At 44.9% G+C, this 18,462-nt stretch overlaps 2 protein-coding genes across 2 annotated transcripts in view; one reads left to right on the top strand and one right to left on the bottom strand.

Moving 5' to 3' along the window:
• Positions 1 to 5,396, top strand: part of FAM102B (family with sequence similarity 102 member B) — a 74,764-nt gene extending 69,368 nt beyond the window's left edge. Inside the window, exon 11 of the mRNA XM_008069654.2 lies at positions 1,636 to 5,396. Coding sequence (XP_008067845.1) covers positions 1,636 to 1,678 — 43 coding nt within the window. The 3' untranslated portion in view covers positions 1,679 to 5,396. The remainder of the gene's footprint in view (positions 1 to 1,635) is intronic.
• Positions 5,397 to 9,644: 4,248 nt separating this feature from the next.
• Positions 9,645 to 18,462, bottom strand: part of HENMT1 (HEN methyltransferase 1) — a 21,316-nt gene continuing 12,498 nt past the window's right edge. Inside the window, exons 5-7 of the mRNA XM_008069666.1 lie at positions 13,205 to 13,384; positions 11,834 to 12,011; positions 9,645 to 10,049 (exon numbers count right to left, since the gene is read on the bottom strand). Of these exons, the coding sequence (XP_008067857.1) occupies positions 9,645 to 10,049; positions 11,834 to 12,011; positions 13,205 to 13,384 (763 nt within the window). The remainder of the gene's footprint in view (positions 10,050 to 11,833; positions 12,012 to 13,204; positions 13,385 to 18,462) is intronic.

An 18,462-nucleotide genomic window follows, 5' to 3' on the forward strand; every position in this document is an offset into this window, starting at 1 on the left:
AAAAAAAAAAAAAAAAAAAGACATTTGCACCTGACTAAAAAAATTCTCACACTTTCTAGAGAGGTACATTAGGACACCACACTACTGTTACAACTGAAGACCATCCTCATTAACTCAGTCTAAGGCCTGATGCACCACCAGAGTCAATACATGCTCCTGGATGAGACTGATTTTAGGATATGAAGATAGATAGATACACACACACACACACACACACACACACACACATATACATATTGTAAATATATCTGTATATAACCTGCATATAAACATGTTTGAAAAGTATTTCTTGCCACAGTTTGTTGATAGGTCAAGGACTGGGAAATATTGCTACATTATTATGGAAATAAACGTGAGAGGATCAAGATTTAGACTAATCCAGTATACGAGGGGGAACTCCAAAAAATTGTGTGTTTAGCTGGGCGCTGTGGCTCACGCCTGTGATCCCAGCACTTTGGGAGGCAGAGGCAAGAGGATTGCCTGAATTCAGAGGTTTGAGGCCAGCCTGGGCAACTTGGCGAGACCTTGTCTCTACAATAAATCAAAAAATTAAGCCGGGCTCGGTGGCTCAGCCTGTAATCCCGCGCCTTTGGGAGGCTGAGGTGAGTGGATTGCCTGAGCCCGCGGGTTCGAGACCCGCCTGGGCAACTTGGCGAGACCTCATCTCTACAATAAATCAAAAATGAGCCAGGCGTGGTAGCACGTGCCTGTAGTGCAGCCACTGCACTCCAGTCTGGGTGACAGAGTGAGACTCCAACTCAAAAAAAAAAAAAAATTAGCCAGGCATGGTGGCACATGCTTGTGGTTCCAGCTACTTGGAAGGCTGAAGCAGAAGAATCACTGAGCCCAGCAGGTCAAGGCTGTGGTGGCCATGAGTATGCCACTGCACTCCAGCCTGGGCGACAGAGTGAGACTCTTGACCCCCAAAAAAGAAGAAAAAACATTGTGGGTTTATTCTTCCATGTTTGAACTTCACTCACCTTCCGAGTACTCTCCATTTGATGCCATACACCTATTGAGATGCTTTTTCCGTTGCCCAACAGTGTTTGAACTCATCAGTTTTGATGCCTTTGAGTGTTTCTGCCGTTTTTTGTTTCACCTCTTCCACATCGGCAAAACGTTTCCCTTTGAGGCCTTTTTTTCATCTGGGGAAGCAAAAAAAAGTCTCTCAGACAAGATTGAGTGACTAGGGAGAGTAGGACAAGAGTCATGCTGTTTTTGATCAAAAACTGCTGAACACTCAGCACAGTGTAGGCAGGTGCGCTTGTAAATCTCCATTGTGAAGTGGGTAGATGCATTGAAAGAATCTCCAAAAAAAATTTTCCTGAAGCCAAATGCAGCCTCTCACAACACTGGCTAGTCCACTGATGCCCATGGGTTCCTAGAACACTTACCTAGCCGGTACTACAAGGGGCCTGCCCTCCAGAAGATAATTCCAGATTTTTTGGGGTCCCTCCTTATATGGTAAACATTTCGTATTTCAGGTATTTTCTCATCTGTGACACCTTTAAACCTTGTGGAAATCAAATCTTGTAGAAAGATGCCTGATGTACCATCTGTCCAGGCCAGGGTTACTGAAAACAATTTCAAGCACTACAGTTCATGTTTTTTTTAATGTTATCTCTGCTATTTTAGGGTGGGGTCTGGAGCCTATGAACAAGTTGTGATCAAACGCTAGAAGTCAAGCTGGTGAACCATAGTTTCCCTGTGGACTTAAGATGGAACTAATTGTGTATAGAGGGATTTTATCCAAGTACTTACTAGAAATTCAACTTATGAAAAAGATGAATCATCTCTCAAGAGGAAAGCCAGTGCCGGTTTCTTCTCTGGAGGCACCCACTACCCTGCCACCCTCCAGAGGGAAATGTCCACATGGTAGTCTCAAGGCATTTGCCACGCGTGTACCCTGGAAGCCTGTGGCTTCTGTGGTCACTGCATGTGATCATGAAAAGCCTGCTTTTTCTTCAAAAACACCCCAGTAGGGAAGACAGCATGATACATATTTGAGTATAATTTTAGTATTCAAGTGTAAAATCTGTGATAAAGGTGCTCAACAGATTTGGGCTCTATGGGATTGTTTTTTTCCCCACTAATTTTATGTCTGAGAGATAATAAATGGATGTAATTTAAACCCTATAAATTCTGTCACGATAGTTCCAATTGCTGTGAAGGAAACCTTCCATATTATACCACCTACAGTATTGTACTGAGTTTATTCACTCTTGAAACCATCATTCATATAGCATGGGTGCCCATGCTTTGGGACAATGTTAGATCACAATTTAAACATGTAAAGTGCTTTCTAATAATTCTAAATGTATCCGTTGTAAACCAAATGACAAGTGAGTGTAAGTCTGAGCTGTGTGAATGGACGCAATGCTTTTATAATGCAGTAATATTGTTCCTTGTTCGTATTAGATGAGCTGTAGGACCCTACTAGCGATATGGAAAAGATTCAAAGTAGATTTCATATTCAGTATGTTAGGTTAGCTTAAGGCACCCTCACAGAAGAACTGTTTTAACTCGCCGAACACTAAGGTCTGCCCTATTTCAGGAATGGAAATGTAGAAAAAAGAGGAATGTTGTGATGTGACCCAAAAGAGGGAAGCATTTTCTATGTAAATTCAGACCTATCTGAAACTGCAGATGATTCTGCCATGGGAGTGGGTAGCAGTCGATGGCTGCTTACCATGACTGATGATGACGGGTTGTTTTCTGTTTTCACTCTCTGTGACTAGATCCTGTGTTTTCTTCTTTGCTAATCAGAAGTTAGTTATTTTGGCAAGAGCAGACTATAACATACATCAAATATAGCTTTTAAAATGATAATACCTGGTCTGGGTCCAGTTTAGCAGTACAGCAGATAAACGTTAAGCTTTTCTGGTCTTATATGACAGGTTCCAAGTAGAAAGATCTAAACTTCCTTGGAATCCGTCAGTGAAGAAAAATGTAGATTCTGTAGAACTAGCAGTACCCCAATTCTTTACTTTCAAAATCATGCCCAAGACAGATATGTCAAAAGAGGTGACTCGGGCCTCAGATAAGGGGGAAATGGTATTCGTTTAATCTCCACATTCAGAGTTTGGGAAAATTTTGAATAGTTAATGTTAGGATTTCGTTTATTTTAAAAAATATTTCGTGGGGATAGTGGGTACACTTAGGGCCCAGACCAAAAACTATTTGTATTCCCTAAAGCTATGGAAATAAAAGAATAAATAAAATATTTCAATGATGGGATGTTCCACATTAATCCAATACTATTTTAACAAGAATAGATTCTGGAATTTTTAAAAAGATGGCGCTATTTTATATTTTAAAAGTTGAGAGAGAGTGGTTTTCTGAGTTATTGGTTATACTTTTTATTTTTTAAGATTTACTTTTAAGAAAAAAACATTGAACATTTTAGTCTAGCCAAGACAAATGTTACCTTAAGCAGTAAAGACTTACCGTCTGCACATGAACTGATCTATTCACTGTATATTATGGGAAAAATCAAAGAAAGGTTTGTATAGAGATATAAAGACATTATTTAGAGATTTATTATGACTTTTTTAAAAACATATTTTTGTATTTTCAAAATATTATTTCAGGCTATATTTTTTATTGGCGCTTCTGCAGATAATTCTGCAGTTTTGAAAATGATGAAACTAGATTGTGAGTGGGGTTCAGTGAGGACATTCATGAGACATCTCGAAGGTGCTGTCATCAGGGCCGTGCCCACCTTCCTCACCGTTCACTGCCTTTGGCCCTACACCTTAACCCAAGATTAATTCTCAGGATTTTAAATGGTACTGGACTTTTTTTTTTCCTAGTAGAGAGATTTTGAAAAGCGTAAAAAGCATGCCTTTGTCATTTTCGCAACCACCAGATACATCTTGATTTATGTAGTAGTAATTATAAGAAATGGTTTAATAAATAGAAACACTGATTAGGAATTTTTAAAAAGGACTAAGGCCTCTCTGTCCTTCATAGTCAGTAAAAGCCTGGATTCATTTTATTCTGTTTTGTGCTCTGCTGGCGTACTCTGCCCTCAAACTTCAGTGCAGTCCTTTCAGAATATTTGCTAGGGGTGCCTTACCTGCTGTTTACCCTCTCCTTAGAGCATGTATTGTTTAGTATCTTAGCCACGTAGCTGTTGAAAAAAATCTGCTAATTAAATATAAGTCTGCTTTTGATTCTGTTTTGAGTATAGAAAACTGGACTTGAAAAAGCAGATTCTTAATACAATGATCTTTAAACATTAATGTCCAATTTGAAATCAGTCTTAGAGAACTTGCAGATGTATGAGACACTTTTTCTAATTCTATGCTAAGAGAAAGGCTCATGGGATTATATATCTGTGTATCTGTGATAAGGAAGAGTCTTAAATACCTTGTTGGGGAGAATGCACCGGCCAGTCAGGAGAACCCCCTTCCTGTAACCAGAACTGGTGACTGAGACCAAACAAGATGAGAAACACATAAGGGACAGAGAAGGTTCTGGGCCATTGTTTAAACTTGAATGGCCGAAGCCCCTTTGTGGTGGTTTTGAAGCTTCTGTATACAGTCAATGTAGATTCATAATTATTGTATGAAAAAGTCTTGACCAAGAATCAATCCTAAATGCTGCCATCCTATTCCAGCATAACACTCCCAGAATCCTGTCCAAACTGTACATTCTTTTGCCTGTGCTTTTTTTGTATAAAATGGTGAGCCACAGAGGTTGACCACTTAGTCCACTGGTTGCTAGAAAGAAAAAGAAAATTTCAAACGACCCTCCAGTCAAAGCATGTTCAAATTCAGGCAACAGTGAGTTTTAATCAGTTAAAACATCCAGAAGCAATTTTAGACTCCTGGACTCCATGCTAATTAGACCCCTTTGCAAGCTCAAGCTGACAGTATTATGAAGTACTTCACTGAGGTGGGGGCAGCAACACTTAGACAGATCAGGCTCGTGCGGTAGGATTGGACTGTATTTTCTTAACAGATCTTTAATTTGAGCAGTTCAGAAAGTATGCACAGTCCTTCTAGGTGGTATGTCCCATGAACAGAATCAAGTACTGTACTTGAAATTGTACTATGCCACTACTTACGTGTTGACTTAGGTACTATGTATAATGTTAATAGCAGAAATGTCAAAAAATAGGAAGTCTAAAACAAAGGGTGAAATATGCCTATATTAAACCTGTTGTAAGACTGCTCTGGAAATAAAGGCTTTATCCCCTTATATACTGATTTTCCTAAGATAATGTATACACAGATTTTCAATGCTCGTGTGGGTTGTCTATGTAGTTACTCCCCATACTACAAAGCTGACAAAATGTTGCATTTACACACTATTCTGCATTTAAAATGTTTGTCTTCTTTTTTTTCTTTTTTCTTTTTTTGAGTGGGAGTCTCACTGTTACCCAGGCTGGAGTGCAGTGGCATGCTCATGACCACTGCAGCCTTGGCCTGCTGGGCTCAGGCCATCCTTCTGCTTCAGCCTGCCAAGTAGCTGGAACTACAGATGTGAGCCACCACGCCCAGCTAATTTTTTTGATTTATTGTATACATAAGGTCTTGCCAAGTTGCCCAGGCTGGTCTCAAACCCTGGGCTCAGGCAATCCTCTCACCTCTGCCTCTCAAAGTGCTGGGATTGCAGGTGTGAGCCACCACACCCAGCCTGTCTCCTTTTATCTTATGTATATAACAGAACATTTTCTTGCTGATATTCATTGACCAAATCCCATGAAGGAGAAGACATTGAGAGTATATTCAGTTTGATTGTTTTTTAGAAATACCTCTTATTTGGGGGATCACCTTCCTCTTCTGTGTTTGATTTTCTGGAAGTTGATGCAGTGTGTGGATAATCATCCAAATGTTTATGAAAAATTTTGCTGAAGTGATTCCATCAGTATTCTGATACTTGGAAAATGACCTTCATATTTATATATGTTTCTGTTTCAACTATACAATGATAAATCCAGGAAGTGTTTCTTTTTTTTTTTTTTTTTTACAAAAACTAATTTTTTATTTGTAAAGCGTTTGTAATAATGTAAACGTGGATCTTATACATGTTCAATAAAAATCATATCTTAAAAGTTTACATACTCGTTTTATTTTAAAATATCAGTTAAGATTCTGTCAAAAAATCGTGCCAGGGTGGCGGCGGGGGGTGGAAATACATCAACAATACAGCTACCTGATCTCAAACAAGACAAAGTAGGGAATAAAGGGAGACCCAAACTTTACCTGTACAATGCCCACTTGTATACCTAATCCTGAATTATACCTTACATCTTTAAAATAAAATATATAGACTAGGCCCAGTTGCTCACACCTATAATCCCAGCACTTTGGGAGGCTGAGTTGAGAGGATTGCCTGAGCCCACGGGTTCAGGACCAGCCTAGGCAACTTGGCGAGACCTCATCTCTACAGTAAATCAAAAAATTAGCCAGGCATGGTGGGGCACGCCTGTAGTTCCAGCTACTTGGAAGGCTGAGGCGGGAGGACCACCTGAGCCCATCAGGTTGGGGATGCAGTGGCCGTGAGTGTGCCACTGCCCTCCAGCCTGGGTGACAGAATAAGACTCAAAAAAACCACGGTTTAGGATGAGTTTGAACCTAGGTCCTTCTCTGCAGGCTGCCAGGGCCTCCCTGGGACAGTGTGGGTCATAACAGGTTAAGCAACTAAAGAAAAAGCCCCGGTTGTTGGTAGAAGAGCATGGGGGCTGGGCACCCCAGGGGACCCTCCAGATTCCTCCCTGGTACACAGGACCACATGGGATCACCCGAATCACGTGGCGCCAGATCACAGAACCCACAGGACCTCTGGGCTGTCCCCAACCCTGCCCCACACCCAGCATGGAACCCTCAGGCCTAGTCTTCTTGCTTGCTTGGACGCTTTCTCACCATCTCGTGGTCTCCTTCCTCTTCCTCTCTTCCTCCTTTCCTTTCTGTTTCACAGATTTCCACTTCTCTGCTTCCTGTATCTGTGTCCCCTACTGGTAGCACCATGTAATGAAGCCTTTTCTATGTGTATTATGGGCAGGGAATCATTGGCATTCATTCATTCCACATGACACAAAATATAACAAAGTGAGGAAACAGCGAAGGCTGAAATGCAGAAGCTCCCTGGGTCGTTGATCTCTGTGTGAACCCATGTAATAAGGAAATCCTGAATGAATGAATGCAGAGCCCTTTCCTCTGCGGTTGCAACTCAGCTGGGGTGGGATGTCTCCTCAACCATTTCTTAAGAAATCGACTTCACTGCAATCCATAAGCCATTTCAACAGTGGGTTTTCCTTCGAGTGTGTGTTGCAGAAGACTTCCAGCCTCCACGGAAAGTTGGCATGCCTAAGATTTTTTTGCGTCTTACATTAGGAAGTCCTCAAAGCAAGTACGGGCCACCATAGAAAAGTATAGGAAAAGTGTGCCACCTTCTGGCATTGAACTTCAGTGGTTCTGTTCAAATCTGCCTGTCCTGTCCCAAGCAATCCTGTGCCTGCTCCTATTTCACATCTATTCCATGAACCTAAGATCAAAGGAAAACATGCATTTTGTATCTTTTCAGTAATAATTTGAAAATTTCTGGCCAGGCACAGTGGCTCATGCCTGCAATCCCAGCACTTGGGGAGGCTGAGGCAGGAGGATCACTTGTGCCCGGGAGTTTGAGACCAGCATAGACAACATAGCAAGACCCCGTCTCTACCCAAAAAAAATCAAAAAATAAGCCAGGCATGGTGGCATACGCCTATAGTCTCAGCTGCTTGGGAGGCTAAGGTGGGAGGATCCTGAGCCCAGGAGGTTGAGACTGCAGTGAATAATGATCATGCCACTGCACTCCAGCCTAGGCAGAGTGAGACCCCCAACTCAGAAATAAACAAATTTTCTCTTCCAGAACCCCTTCATTCTCTCTGCCCTTGCCAATCCTTTCCATCTACTTATTAACCCTTCAAAACTCAACTGAGCATGACTGCCCCTGGCACACCTTTCTCAGGCACCAGCTCTGCCTCCCTTTCAGGTCAGTTAGGATGTCCCAGCTGTGACACAGATGGCTATCTGTCACAATATCCCTTCTCCCCTTGTTCCTTGGCAGACAGTCAAGTGGGCAATGGTCTCCCAGGATTAAGACAACACTTCCTAGCTGGGCGTGGTAGCGCGTGCCTGTAATTCCAGCTACTTGGAAGGCTGAGGCGGAAGGATCGCCGGAACCCAGCAAGTCGAAGCTGCAGTGGCCGGGAGCGGCCACTGCACTCTAGTCTGGGCGACAGAGTGAGACTCCAACTCAAAAAAAAAAAAGACAACACTTCCCAGCTTCCCCATGTGAGGCCAGCCATAAGACTTCGTTCTGGCCAACATGAAGTAACTTGCAGCAGACCTCACCAGACAGCTGGCCTGCACCCTCAGTACCTTCTCCTCCTCTGTGCTGCTTTAGAATATGTAAGTGGCCAGGCACAGTGGCTCATGTCTGGAATCCCAGCATTTTGGGAAGTGGAGGCAAGAGGATTGCCTGAGTCCAGGGATTTGAGAGCAGCCTTGGCAACTTGGTGAGAGACCTCATCTCTGCAACAGATTTTTAAAAATTAGCCAGGTGAGTGGCTCATGTCTGGAATCCCAACACTTTGAGAGGTGGAGGCGAGAAGATTGCCTGAGCCCAAGGGTTCAAGACCAGCCTGGGCAACTTGGCGAGACCTCATCTCTACAATAAGTCAAAAAAAATTAGCTGGGCATCGTGGCACACATCTATAGTTCAAGCTACTTGGAAGGCTGAGGTGGGAGGATCACCTGAGCCCAGAAGGTTGAGCCTGTGGTGGCCGTGAGCGTGCTACTGCACTCCAGTCTGGGCGACAGAGTGAGACTCTGACTCAAAAAAAAACAAAAAAGAAAAGAAAAGAAAATATAAGTGGTAGCTGGAGCTAAAACCTCCATCTTTGCTCCTGAGGTGGCAACGTGAGCAGCCACAGTCGCAAGGTGGGTGTCCAGGTCCCCGGGTGGTAGAGCCAGCACGCCCAGTTGGCCTGTCTGGACTCTGGGTCCGAAAAGAGATGCCTCACTTCAACAACTTTCTCCTCCACTGGGTGAAGCTGCAGTGCTCTCTCTCATTAGTCCCAACCAGGAAACTTCTGGAGAAGAGGGTGCTCAGAGAAATGTGGACATGATGGCAGCAGGAGGCTCCTGTGCCCTCAGTCCCCCGCGTTCCTGTTTGTAGTACGTTGCAGGTGAGCTAATACTCAGGTTAATACAGAGGTTAGAATTTGGCCAAAGGAGATGGAGAATCCTGGCGAGACTTGAGGGGGCTCCTTTGCCCCCTGGGAAAAGGCTTTCCACACTGTATTTGGGAACTTTCTCTGAAATTTTTAATGTCCCATTCAACTCACAGCTCTAACACAAAAAGTACAGGTACATTCCAAATGAACACATTACCATGTCTTGATAAAATATCAAAAATTAAAAGTCTGAATATAAAGGAAAACACCCCACTCAGAGCGAACACTAACATCTCTCTGAGTTTACAGCCTTCTGGCCCCACATCAAGCAGGCCTGTCTGACAGCTTGAAACAGGCACTTCTGGGTTAAAACCTTTAAACCACTACTTGAATGATGGCTACATCGAGTTCAAATTAAAATTCGAAGTGAGCCCCGTCCCTGCTGAGACCCCGCGTGCCAGGAAGGATGGCTGGCTCAGAAGCGACTCTGAGGGTCTGAGCGGCCGTGCAGGCCCACGACCACGGCAGAGCCATCGCCGCTCAGGGGCATGGAGGCCGCGATGCGTGACCTCAGCACCTCCTCGCTGGCGCACAGGCGGCTCAGCCTGGAATAAGCGAGGAGTCTCCGCAGGGGCACGAAAAACTTGCTGCCCACACAGAAGGGCTTGGGAGACTTCTCGATCCGGGCTTTTTCATCCTCTGTGAAGGAAGGTCCGAAGCCACCAGGGTCTTCTGGCTTCGCCTTCAGGGCTCCGTCCTGCTCTTGCAGACTCCGCAGGTAGCCCACTCTCAAGCTTTCCACGTGCTGGGACACCTGACTCATCAGCTGAGGGACGAGATACCTTTCCTGCTGTAGGCTCGGGTAGGAGACCGTGAAAACCTGAAGGGGACAAACAGACACTCAGAATGTAGGAAAATGTTCAGAGCCATTGGAAACTGTTGGCCACATCAGAATTACCCGCATGTACCTACGGGATGGATGTCCAATCCTACTCATCGTGAACGCCCTACTATCATGGGAACCTACCCTGACAGCCACACAGACTAGCAGACCCGCTTTCCAGTTCTAATGCCGATGGTCCCTGAGCCAGTCTTCTACCAATTCATACGAGTCCAATATTCCGACTTGATATTACAGGGGAAGGGAGAAAAAAGAGAAATTCAGCCGGGCTCAGTGGCTCAGCCTGTAATCCCGCACCTTTGGGAGGCTGAGGTGAGTGGATCGCCTGAGCCCGCGGGTTCGAGACCTGACTGGGCAGGCAAGACCTCATCTCTACAATAAAATCAAAAAATTAGCCGGGCATCGTAGCGTGCGCCTGTAATTCCGGCTACTCGGAAGGCTGAGGCAGAAGGATTGCCGGAGCCCAGTGGGTCGATGCTGCGGTGGCCGGGAGCGGCCACTACACTCCAATTTGGGTGACAGAATGAGACTCCAACTCAAAAAAAAAAAAAAAAAAAAAAGAAAGAAAAATTCAGGCTGAGTGAGGTGGCTTGGACCTGCAATCCTAGCACTTTGGGAGGAGTGCTTGAGCCCAGGAGTTCGAAACCAGCCTGGGCAACATAGTGAGACCCCATCTCTATTAAAAAAAAAAAAAAAGAAAGAAAGAAAAATTCCCTTTCAGTGGAAAGGGTTTGTGTGTTTCTTCTTCGTCCCTCTCCTCTACACCAAGGGTCTGAGAAACTTGGAGGCTGTTTTAAGACTCACTTCCTGAGCCCAGTAGGCAGAGCTGCTGCTAGCTTTCCTCTTTACCAATAATCCTAACAGAGTTCAAGTCGAGGCTTCTGAAGTATTGCTTTGAAGTATTCTTTTTTATTAAGAGACAGGGTCTTGCTGTCACCCAGGCTACCATGCAGTGGCATGATCATAGCTCACTACAGCCTCGAATTCCAGAGCTCAAGGGATCCTCTGCCTCAGCCTCCCAAGTAGCTAAGACTATAGGCACGTGCCACTCTGCACGTCTAACTTTTTTTATCTTTATAGAGACCAGGTCTTGCTATGTTGCCCAGGCTGGGCTCCAACTCCTGGCCGCAATCAATTCTCCCCGACCCCGGCCTCCCGAAGAGCTGGGATTACAGGTAAGAGCCACTGCGCGCAGCCTGCTTTGACATACTCTCAGAAGACTCCAGCAGGTCATTCCTTGGAACATGGTTCGAGACCTGGCAAAAGGTGAGGCAGTCTCAAAGGGTGCTGGCAAGACCAACTGCCAGTAGTCATGGGCCCTGAAGAACTCTCCTCAGGTGAGCCACAAAATAAGGGCATTCGCACACATGTCTACTGTGTGACTCTTGCCTCCCCCTGAAAAGCTCATCATCTTTCTTTTTTTTTTTTGAGTTGGAGTCTCACTCTGTCGCCCAGACTGGAGTGCAGTGGCCGCTCGCAGCCACCGCAGCCTCAACCTGCTGGGCTCCGGTGATCCTTCCGCCTCAGCCTTCCAAGTAGCTGGAACTACAGGTGCGCGCTACCACACCCGGCTAATTTTTGATTTATTGTAGAGATGAGGTCTCGCCAAGTTGCCCAGGCGGGTCTCGAACCCATGGGTTCAGGCAATCCACTCACCTCAGCCTCCCAAAGCGCTGGGATTACAGGCTGAGCCACTGAGCCCGGCTAAGCTCACCATCTTAATGGTCCTCTTGCCCTAATAGCCATCTCGCAAAAATACTCACAGTTGTATAAATATGTTGCTCACACAGCTCGGCCACGCGCAACTCCGGGGCTTTTCCTCCGTTCTGCTGGAAGATGCCAATCTGGGTACAGTAGCCAACACTCTCTGCCCCAGAGGGGGGATCCCCCACACCAGTGAACGCCACAGAGTAATTGTAGCGATCCGCCACACACAGAGCCCTGGAATCAAAATAAGGAGAGCAAACATTTTTCAAACTTAGAGCTACTGTTAAACAGGCAACAGTTTCTGGCCATAGTACAGTAGAAGGTGAAACATGGAACCATCTCAAGTACTTCTAAGTTACAGCTTCCTCCACCACTGTGGCCTTTATTTCTGTGAGGAGATGACACACTGATCTAGTGTCGGGTTGCCAAGCTGACACAGAGTACGGAAGAGAAGAGGAAAGTCACGGGGCAGGGGGCAGCAGGACACAGTGACCACGTGGGCCACACTCAGCCAGCTACCTGGATTGCAGTGACACCAGAAGACCCAGGGGATGCTGTCCCTGTCTTGTTCCTCACTCCTCATCAACTCCCCAGAAGCTTTCAGTTAAAGGTGCTCACACACCTTCCCACGCTTGCCCAAATGCAGTGGTTCCTTTAGGGTCTTATTACATATTTGTCACACGCTGGAAATCAATTTTATTGGAACAAAGTAAGAAAAAATTGAGACAATATATAATGACAAGATTTCCTTCCTAGGATTTTATTTGTTTTAGTCGGGTCTTATTCTGTTGCCCAGCCTGCTGTACCCAGCCTGGCACCACCATGGCTCACCTGTCTCCATATCCTGGGCTCAAGCGATCCTCCTGCATCGGCCTCCTGAGTAGCTGGGACCACAGGCGTGTGCCACCACGCCCAGCTAATTTTATTTTTTTTGTACCGACAAAGTCTTGCCCAGTTGCCCAGGTTGTTCTTGAACTCCTGGGTTCATCAATCCTCCAGCCTTGGCCTCTCAAAGTGCTGGGAATACAGGTGTGAGCCACCATGCCTGACCCACTTCCTAGGATTCTATTTATTTATTTTATTTTTTTGAGTTAGAGTCTCACTCTGTCGCCCAGGCTGGAGTGGAGCGGCATGCTCACGACCACCGCAGCCTTCACCTGCTAGGTGATCCTTCTACCTCAGTCTTCCAAGTAGCTGGAACCATAGGCACACACCACCATACCCAGATAATTTTTAATTTATCGTAGAGAGGAAGTCTCACCAAGTTGCCCAGGCTGATCTCAAACCCGTGGGCTCAGGCAATCCTCTCACCTCGGCTTCCCAAAGTGCTGGGATTATAGGCGTGAGCCACCATGCCTGGCCCTTCCTAGGACTTTCAATTCCAGTGAGATCCCCAAAATCAAACAAAAAAAGCTTTCTGAACTTACCAAGTCTGAAACTGCATTCTGGTCCACTCAAATTTATGATCTGAATCTCTCATGGTCACTGACGGGAACAGGGGATTGAACTCAGCATTTGGTGTGCTGATGACGACCAAGGATGGAGACATGTACCCAAACACCACTTCAGGGAAGCTGGCCAGATCGCCAGAATCCAGATGCTCTATCCTAAAACAGTTCATGGGAAAGAGATGATACAACTTAGCTTCGTTGGTCCCAGCAGCCCAGGCGGCGGGAGGAGTGGCCGCAGCCAGGCAGCCCAGCCTTGCCAGGTGCCTTCCCTGGCCCACAGGCACCCAGCCCACACCCTGCCCGCCGCCAACAAGCCCAGGGGAAGGCCAGCTCCCCCAGAGGGCGGAAGGGGGCCAGATCAGGGCACCTGTCACTAAACCTGCTCCTGCAAAATTGGAAGTGAAGCCAAAAAAGGCAGCAGGAAAGGATCCCTCTTCAGATTTAAAAAAAGTGCAGGGAAAAGGAGAGCAAAAGAAAAACAAGCCCAAGGGCTGGCCAAGAAGCTAAAGAAGAGTTGCTTGCAGGTGGGTGCGGTGGCTTACGCCTGCAATCCCAACACTTTGGGAGATGAAGGTGGGAGGACAGTCTGAGTCCAGAAGTTCGAGACCAGCCTGGGCAATTTGGCTGAAACCTCGTCTCTATAATAAATCAAAAAAGTAGCTGGCGTGGTGGTGCGTGCATGTGGTTCCAGCTACTTGGAAGGCTGAGGTGAAAGGATCGCCTGAGCCCAGCAGGTCAAGACTATGGTGGCCATGAGAGTGCCGCTGAACTCCAGCCTGGGTGACAGAGTGAAACTCCGACTCAAAAAAAAAAAAAAGGTACTGCAGAAAATAGAGAAACTAAAACCGGGGAGAATCCAGCCTCCGATGAAGAAGGAGAGAAAGAAGCCAAGTCTGAATATTATCACACCATGTGTTACCCAGGGCCCTGCCCCTCCTTGTACAATCTAGAGGAAGGTTTGTATCAACTATTTTGTAAATGCGAGCTTTTAATACCCCTAGAAACATTTTAAGAAGGAGGGAATCCCACCTCATCCCCTTTTTTAAAGAGTAAATGCTTTTTTTAAAGAGGTGAAATCATTCGCTAGTTATTTTGGGGTACAACCAGAAAATAGTGTGGGATATTGAATTACAGGAGGTTTTGACTGTTTTGGGTGTCAGCTGAACACTCCATAACTCAGGGGTTAGTTTCTATATCCTATAATACAAAGCATACTACACAGCAATATGGATGGATCACAATCCTGCATTTAATGTCTTGAACATTTAAAATGATTTCTATTCCCATGGGTTTTTGTTGTTGTTGTTGTTTTTTACTAGAATTGTTTCCTAAAGAAAAATACTCCTTAGCTGGACATGGTGGCTCACGCCTGTAATTCCTGCACTTTGGGAGGTGGAGGCAAAAGGATTACCTGAGTTCAAAACCAACCTGCACATCTTGGTGAGACCTCATCTCTACAATAAATAAAAAAATTAGCTGGGTATGGTGGCGCATGCCTGTAGTTTCAGCTACTTGGAAGGCTGAGGCAGAAGGATTGCCTGAGCCCAACAGGTTGAGGCTGTGGTGGCCGTGAGCATGCCACTGCACTCCAGCCTGGGCAAAACAGTGAGACTCCGACTCAAAAAAAAAAAAAAGAAAGAAAAGAACAAGAAAACCATTCCCTGATCATGGCTCTCCCTGTCAGCACTGTGTGTACTCTGTAACATCTTTGATCATGGTAATCCTGTTTTTCTAATAACTTTGTTCACAAGCTGTGGAAAAACTGAAAACTTAAATATGTCGTGATATGAGAAGTTATGAATGGGTGGGATGTAGGTAACAGCTTATCAACATTTGAAGATACTGGGACATGATACCTCTTAAGGAAAATTCACCTCCAAATTTTAAGCTGTAAGTTACTGGAATAACTTTAAAAAAATAATGATAGGGCAACCCCCTTGGGTTCCCTCCTACTGTGGGAGCTTTTCTGTCCTCTCAATAAATCTTGCTTTCAAAAATTAAAAATTTAAAAAATGATACATAGCTTTTTAGATTTTCGGTACGTATGCTAAGAGTTGCATAAAAATTAAAATGTCTGTTTGCTGATCCTTGACACAACCAATAAACTCTCAATTATGAAAGACAAAAAATGAAACTGAGCTTCACCTGCACCTATTTTCCTGACAGATATCGCAAAACCAATCCCATCTGTACACTGATGTCTCCCTTCTTTGAATACATCATAGAGCTTAAGTGTCCTAAGAACAATTATTTATATGTTCTCGTCCTCTCCTGCTCCCCACCTCCACCCATGGGGCTCCCTCATGCAAACAGGGCCCTTTCCTGTACCTCATTATCAATACCTCTTGAAAAAAGGTATCTTAAGAAGCTGGACACGATGACACCTGCCTGTAATTGTAGCACTTTGGGAGGCCAAGGCAAGAGAAATGCTTGGGCCCAGGAGTTCAAGACCAGATTGGACAAAAAAGCAAGAACTCATCTCTTACCAATAAAAAAAAAAAATTACGAGTAAGAACACATTTAAAAATTAATTAATTAAAATTTTTAAAAATTTAAATAAAAAATTAGCCAAGCATGGTGGTACACACTTGTAGTCCCAACTACTCAGGAGGCTGAGGCAAGAGACGGCCTGAGCCCTGGAGGTGAGGCTGCAGTGAGTCGTGAGCAAGCCACTGCACTCCAGCCTGGGATCTCAATTAAAAAAAAAAAAAAAACTGGCTACTCGGAAGGCTGAGACGGAAGGATCGCCGGAGCCCAGCAGGTCGAGGCTGCGGTGGCCGGGAGCGGCCACTGCACTCCAGTCTGGGCGACACAGTGAGACTCCAACTCAAAAAAAAAAAAAGCAAGAGCAAAACAGTCAACGTATAGCTGAGCAAGCAAAGCACCCTGACTAGGAGGATCAACATTACACCACCAGGCGGGCGGACGGGCACTGCCCTCTAGCGGGGACACCATGGGAGAGCCCAAGTGACCCCCGCACTCTGCAGTAATCCTAGATGTGTAACCTGAAGCTAGTCACCAGGCGCCCACAATGAAAAACATGGGGTAGTTGCCAGGCGCAGTGGCTCCTGCCTGTCATCCCAGCACTTTGGAAGGCGGAGGCAAGAGAATTGCCTGAGCCCACGGGTTCAAGACCAGCCTGGGTAACTTGGCAAGACCTTGTCTCTACAATAAATCCAAAAATTAGCAGTGTGTGGTGGCATACACCTGTGGTTCCAGCTACTTGGGAAGCTAAGACGGAAGGATCGCCTGAGCCCAGCAGGTTGAGGCTGCAGTGCCTATGAGCATGCCACTGCACTCCAGCCTGGGCAAGAGTGAGACTCCGACTCAAAAAAACAAAAACAAAACTAGGGCAGAGGACTGGTTACATAATACCCCTTGTCTTAGAATGATAGACTGAATTCTCCCCCTTTGATTTTTAGTTGACATGTAATAACTGTACATATGTATGAGGTATGGGATGATATTTCAGTACATGTGTACAACATGTAATAATGAAGCCAGGTTAATGAGGGCACCTGTTACTTCAAACATGTATCATTTATTTGTGCTGGGAACATTCAAAATCTTCTCTTCTTGTTTTGTGAAAAATACTATAAACCAATGTTAAGTATATTCACCCCACAGTATTACAGAGTAAAATGCAGTCCTCTTATATAGATGTCAGTTTTTAAGCTTCCACATAATGATGAGAACATGGGGTGTTTCTCTTTCTGGGCCTATTTCACTTAACAGGATGTCCTCCAGGTTCATCTGTGCCAGAATTTCATTCTTTTTTAGGACTGAAGAGTATTCATTGTGTATACACCATGCTGCCTTTATTCATTCAGGCCGATTTCATGCCCTGGCTATTGTGAATAGTGCTGCAACCAACAGTGGGGTTCGGAAATATCTCTTCAGTGTAATTTCCTTTCCTTCAGATAAATACCAGTAGTGAGACAGCTAGATCATACAGTATTTGATTTTCAGTTTTTTTGTTTTGTTTTTTGAGTTGGAGTCTCACTGTTGCCCAGGCTGGAGGGCAGTGGCACACTTATGGTCACCACAGCCTCAACCTGCTAGGCTCAGGCAATCCTTTCGCTTCAGCTTTCCAAGTAGGTGGAATTATAGGTTGTGCCACCACACCTGACTAATTTTTTTATTTCTTGTACAGCTGATGTCTCGCCAAGTTGCCTAGGCTATTCTCGAACCCCTGAGCTCAGGCAATCCCCTCACCTCTGCCTCCCAAAGTGCTAGGATTACAGGTGTGAGCCACCGCACCTGGCACATTTTTTTCATATACTTGCTGGTCATTTGTACATCTTCTGTTGAGAAATAATCTATTCAGATCCTTTGCCCATTAAAAAAAAAAACTTTGGTTTTTTTGCTGTTGTTTGGGTTCCTTCTATAGTCTGGATATTAGTCCCTTGATGGATAAATACTTTGCAAATATTTTCTCCCATTCTATAGATTATCTTTTCACTGGTGAGTCCTTCCTTTGGTGTGCAGAAGCTTTGGTTTGCTATGTCCCACTGGTATGTTTCTGTTTGTAGTCTATTGTTTTCAAGCATTACCCATAAATGTTTCCCGTATGTTTTCTTCTAGTAGTTTTATAGTTTCAGGTCTCACATTTAGGTCTTCATTCCATTTTGACTTGATCTTTGTATATAGTGAGAGGGAGAGTCTAGTTTTTTTATTCTGCATATGGATATCCAGTTTTCCCAGCACTGTTTATTGAAAAAACTGTCCTTTTGCCAGTGAGTGTTCTCAGCGCCTTTGTCTAAAATCAGCAGGCTATAAATACATGGGTTTACTTCTGGGTTCTCTATTCTGTTCCATTGGTCTATGTATCTGTTTTTATACCGGTTCCATGATGTTTCGATTACTACCACTTTGTAGTATATTTTATAGTGTTTTGAAGTGTGATGCCTTCGACTTTTAAACTAAATTGTGTGTTAGGGGCAAAGGGCTATGTGTATAACCTACCCTTAACTAGTTCAGGGAGGAAAAAAACTGGGAGAAAGGAAAGGGGCAGAGGGAGAGAGAGCATGAACACGGACAAATGATCAGGGCAATGAGGAAAATGTTTACAGCAGGTGACTGTGGAGAAAGGGGATGTGGGTGTTCTCGGCACCATTTTACTTTTGCAATTTGTGTACTTTACATTTCTTTCTTTTTTTTTTTGAGTCGGAGTCTCACTCTGGTGCCCAGACTGGAGTGCAGTGGCTGCTCCCGGCCACCGCAGCCTCGACCTG

This window comes from Carlito syrichta, unplaced genomic scaffold (assembly GCF_000164805.1).
Source record: "Carlito syrichta isolate Samal-C Ts95f unplaced genomic scaffold, Tarsius_syrichta-2.0.1 Scaffold312159, whole genome shotgun sequence".
Lineage (NCBI taxonomy): Eukaryota > Metazoa > Chordata > Mammalia > Primates > Tarsiidae > Carlito > Carlito syrichta.